Source organism: Mirounga angustirostris, unplaced genomic scaffold, assembly GCF_029215605.1.
Source record: "Mirounga angustirostris isolate CCGP_5_RB_7025 unplaced genomic scaffold, mMirAng1.0.hap1 SCAF_9, whole genome shotgun sequence".
NCBI lineage: Eukaryota > Metazoa > Chordata > Mammalia > Carnivora > Phocidae > Mirounga > Mirounga angustirostris.
Genome location: NW_026991717.1, coordinates 70,061,942 through 70,066,251, shown reverse-complemented (window position 1 = coordinate 70,066,251; position 4,310 = coordinate 70,061,942). Strand labels below are relative to the sequence as shown.

General features: G+C 36.0%; 1 protein-coding gene across 1 annotated transcript; it reads left to right on the top strand.

Annotated features, from left to right (window-relative positions):
• The first annotated feature begins 1,059 nt into the window (after positions 1 to 1,059).
• On the top strand, positions 1,060 to 1,976 carry LOC123862364 (olfactory receptor 4F21-like). Its single transcript, XM_045901931.1, is given in 2 exon segments — positions 1,060 to 1,267; positions 1,270 to 1,976. Coding segments are annotated over 2 exon segments (915 nt in total).
• Positions 1,977 to 4,310: the final 2,334 nt, after the last annotated feature.

Genomic DNA, 4,310 nt, shown 5'->3' with positions numbered 1-4,310 from the left:
TGAAGCAGGGGAAATCGGAGGGGTGGACGAACCATGAGAGACAATGGACTCTGAAAAACAAACTGAGGGTTCTAGAGGGGAGGGGGGGTGGGAGGATGGGTTAGCCTGGTGGTGGGTATTGAGGAGGGCACATTCTGCATGGAGCACTGGGTGTTATGCACAAACAATGAATCATGGAACACTTCATCTAGAACTAATGATGTAATGTATGGGGATTAACATAAGAATAAAAAAAAAAAAAAAAAGTCCCGGCTCTGACACTTGATCCCTCTAAGACTCAGTTTCTTCGTTAGCAAAATGAATGTAAAAAAAATATTTCTTATGGAATTCTGTGGGTTTAAATGAGATAATGTGCTTCATACAAAGTTTTGCATAAATGCCATCTACTAATCTTATAATTGTTTAATTAACACTTTTTACTTAAAAGTATTCAGTCTTTGTAGCCAACAATTTAGTTGAATATAGAGGCATGTACCATGATAATAGTTATGAATCAAAATTCTGAATAATCACAATCTGAGCACTTGACTTCCATGGTAAATTATACAAGATAAAAAAAAACCCACATATACAAGGTGAAACAAGGTGAAAGGCATTAAACTATTTTGGCCTAAAGATCTCTATGTGACCACTGAAATAAATTCAATTAAGGAGAATTAGCAAATTAGTGTGAGAATATTACTGTGAATTGACAGTAATAGCTGAGATTATTCAGGTGAGAGAACACCTAGGTAAGTGATCAGGGGAAATGTCTAGAAATCCTTGAAAGGCAAAATAAAAAGATCTGAAAATGGAATAGAAGGGAAGTAACACCATTTATCTCCAACTAAAATATTAATAATTTTCTTCTCTTTTTATGTAATCATTCTCTTGATCACCATGATGTTTCCATATCCTTCATTTTTTTTCTTATCCAATTAATGATTTCTAATTTAGGATATGTACCCCAAAGAAAAAACTAGCAAGAAATAGGAAATTTACATTTGTACCACCGATTGTGTCTTTTTAGTCATATTCTATCCTCAGATGATTTGAAAATCAGCTCTTCCGCCCAAGTCAATGGATGGATTAAATAATTCTGTGGTTTCTGAGTTTGTGTTGCTGGGACTCTCTAGTTCTCGGGAAACTGAAGTTTTTCTCATGTTGATTTTTTCCTCGGTCTATTTAGGGATCATCCTGGGAAATTTCTTCATTTTCTTTTTGGTAATTTTTGATTCTCACCTACATTCTCCTATGTACTTTTTGCTAGCCAACCTATCCTTCAGTGACGGGGGGTTGCCTCTACCACAGTCCCAAAGATGATTAGGGACCTTTTAAATGAATACAAGATAATTTCTTTTCAAAGCTGCATGACACAGATATGCTTCATCCACATCATGGGAGGAGTGGAGATGGTGTTACTCATAGCCATGGCATTGGACAGGTACACAGCAATCTGTAAGCCTCTTCACTACCTGAACATCATGAACCCTAAAATATGTGCTTCATTTGTAATTGCTGGCTGGGTAACTGGGGTGATCCATGCTATGTCTCAATTTGCTTTCATTATAAACTTGCCCTTTTGTGGTCCTAATGAAGTAGACAGCTTTTACTGTGACTTTCCCAGGATCATAAAACTTGCATGCACAGATGGAGACAAGTTTGAGTTTATTATTGCTGCCAACAGTGGCTTCATGACTATGGGCACCTTCTTGCTAATCCTTTCCTATATCTTCATTTTGGTCATTGTCTGGAAACATTCTTCAGGAGACTTATCCAAGGCATTTGTCACTCTGTCAGCTCACATCACTATGGTGGTTCTTTTTTTCACTCCATGTATGTTTCTCTATGTCTGGCCTTTCCCCACATCATCAATTGATAAATATCTGTTCATTGTTGACTTTGCTATTACCCCTGTCTTGAATCCTGCCATCTACACATTACAGAACAAAGACATAAAGGTAGCCATAAAAAGATTGGGCAAACAGGGACATTAGGTCAAATTTTGCTGACTGAATCTGGCTTTGGAGCTCTAAAACTATATATCCATCAGTTTATTGAATATTTTCACGTAGGTTTCTGATACTTAACACACCCACATCTGGATATAACATCTACCTCATTGAATAGATATCTACTTCTGTAGAGCATTTACTCATTACCTTTGCTACCATGGAAATTGTGAATCCACTACAATATGGGTTGTTTTAGCATACAGCATCACTATCTACTAAATAATATTTATAACTGAAATTATGATCATTTTGATAACAGAAGGATATAATTACTTCTCTTCCACTTCCCATAGGTTTGCAAATGAACTGCAAACTTGCTTTGGAGACTGTCCGGAATCATTATATCAAATATATGTAGGACTAGTAACTCTATCTAGTTACTCAGGTTGTACTCCCTCAGAAGAAGATCCAAAGACAACAATTGATTGTCAGTAGTTTATTTGAAAGCTGATTTTTGGAAACATCATTAAGGATGTGGAAATTGAGACTAAGACATGAAAGATGCTTATGTTGATAAATGTAACTAAGGTTCAAGCCTATTATGGCCCACTGAGGGACTCTATAAATTGTGGCTTAGAATTGCCTAATTGAAGGTAAAGGAAGCTGGAGAATTTTTTTTCATTTTCATAGAGTGCGTTAACTCCTTAGTATGCCTAGACTTTCCCACACAGAATACTGTGTATTAAAGGAAGCTGTCAGGTAGACTTTCAGGTATTGGCAGTAAAGAACAATCTCTTTGTTTGGAAACAATAAATGCCAAGGTATATACCACTTTTCAAAGACACTTAGTCTATACTTAACATCACTTCATCCTGCTATAGATTTTTAAAGCAGTAGCTGGTTAAGATAATCCTGGGTTGAGAATCACTATTTTAAAAGTCATTATGGATTGTCACTCAGTTCATACTTACAGACCTCATGTTACGTGCTAATTTCAAGTATCTGGTCTCTACTAAGTTCTAGCAACAAGCCAGAAATGTTTTTTCCTTTGCTTGTTTGTTTCTTTTCTTGCTTCTTTCTTTTCTTTTTCTTTCCTTCCTTCTTCTTCTTCCTTCCTTCCTTTCCTTTTTGTTTTAAATTCCCTTATTGAAGTATAATTAACATATAGTGTTATATTAGTTTCAGATGTATTCAACATGATTCAACATCTCTGTGCATTACTCAGTGCTCACCACTATAAGTGTTAACTACCATCTGTCACCAAGAAATGTTATGACTATCTTATTGACTATATTCTAGATGCTGTACTTTTCATCTCTGTGACTTATTTACTTTGTAACGACCTTATTCCCCTTTATTTTATTTCACCCATACACCCATCCACCACCCCTCTGGCAAACATCAGTTTGTTACCTGTATTTAAGAGTCTGGGGGGGTTTTTTTTTTGTTTGTTTCTCTCTCTTTTTTCTTTGTTCATTGCTTTATTTCTTTAATTCCACATATGAATGAAATCATGTTTTTCTTTCTTTGTCTGACTTATTTCATTTAGCACTGTACCTTCTAGGCCCATCCATATTGTTGCAAATGGCAACATCTCATTCCTTTTTATGGCTGAGTAATATTCCAGTGTGTGTGTGTGTGCGTGTGTGTGTTATATACCACATCTTTATCCATTCATCTATTGATGGACATGGGTTGTTTCCATATCTTGATTATTATAACTGATGTTATAATAAACATAGAGGTGCATATATCTTTTCAAATTAGTGTTACAGACATGTTTTCTTATTATAAGAAAGCTGCAGAGGATGGAAGAGCATTGTTTTAAATCATAAAGATCTACACTGAGATTCACCTATAGGAGCTAACAAATTCTCCACAAAGTATCCATATGCGTCTCAGTAAATTCAAACACCACTGCATCTACCCTAGACCACTGGCCTTCTAGAAATTATCCTAAAGGGGCAAGTCCATGAATTTGGGGAAAATATATTTCCCACTCTCTGGCATACATGTGACTTATAAAAGTGTCTAGAATTTTGCCACTTCTTTCTCACCAAGTCCAACAGCATTATACCATCACCATAATGAACCTGGATAATGTCCTATGGAATAGAAAACTGGAGAGCTGATAGAAACCTGAGATAGAATAGTGAATGTATGTAGCTGCATCTGCCAGAAGAAAGCAAAATGCTTCTGAAAAATTTTGCTAATAACTTCTGGGGAAGATGGTAGAGTAGAAGGACACTAAACTTACTTTGTCCCATGGATACAACTAGATAACACTTACATAAGGGCAAATAACCCAGAAAAGGACCCAAAGACTAGCTGAATGTACTCCACAAATGAAGGTAGAGAGAGGCTATATTGAAGAGG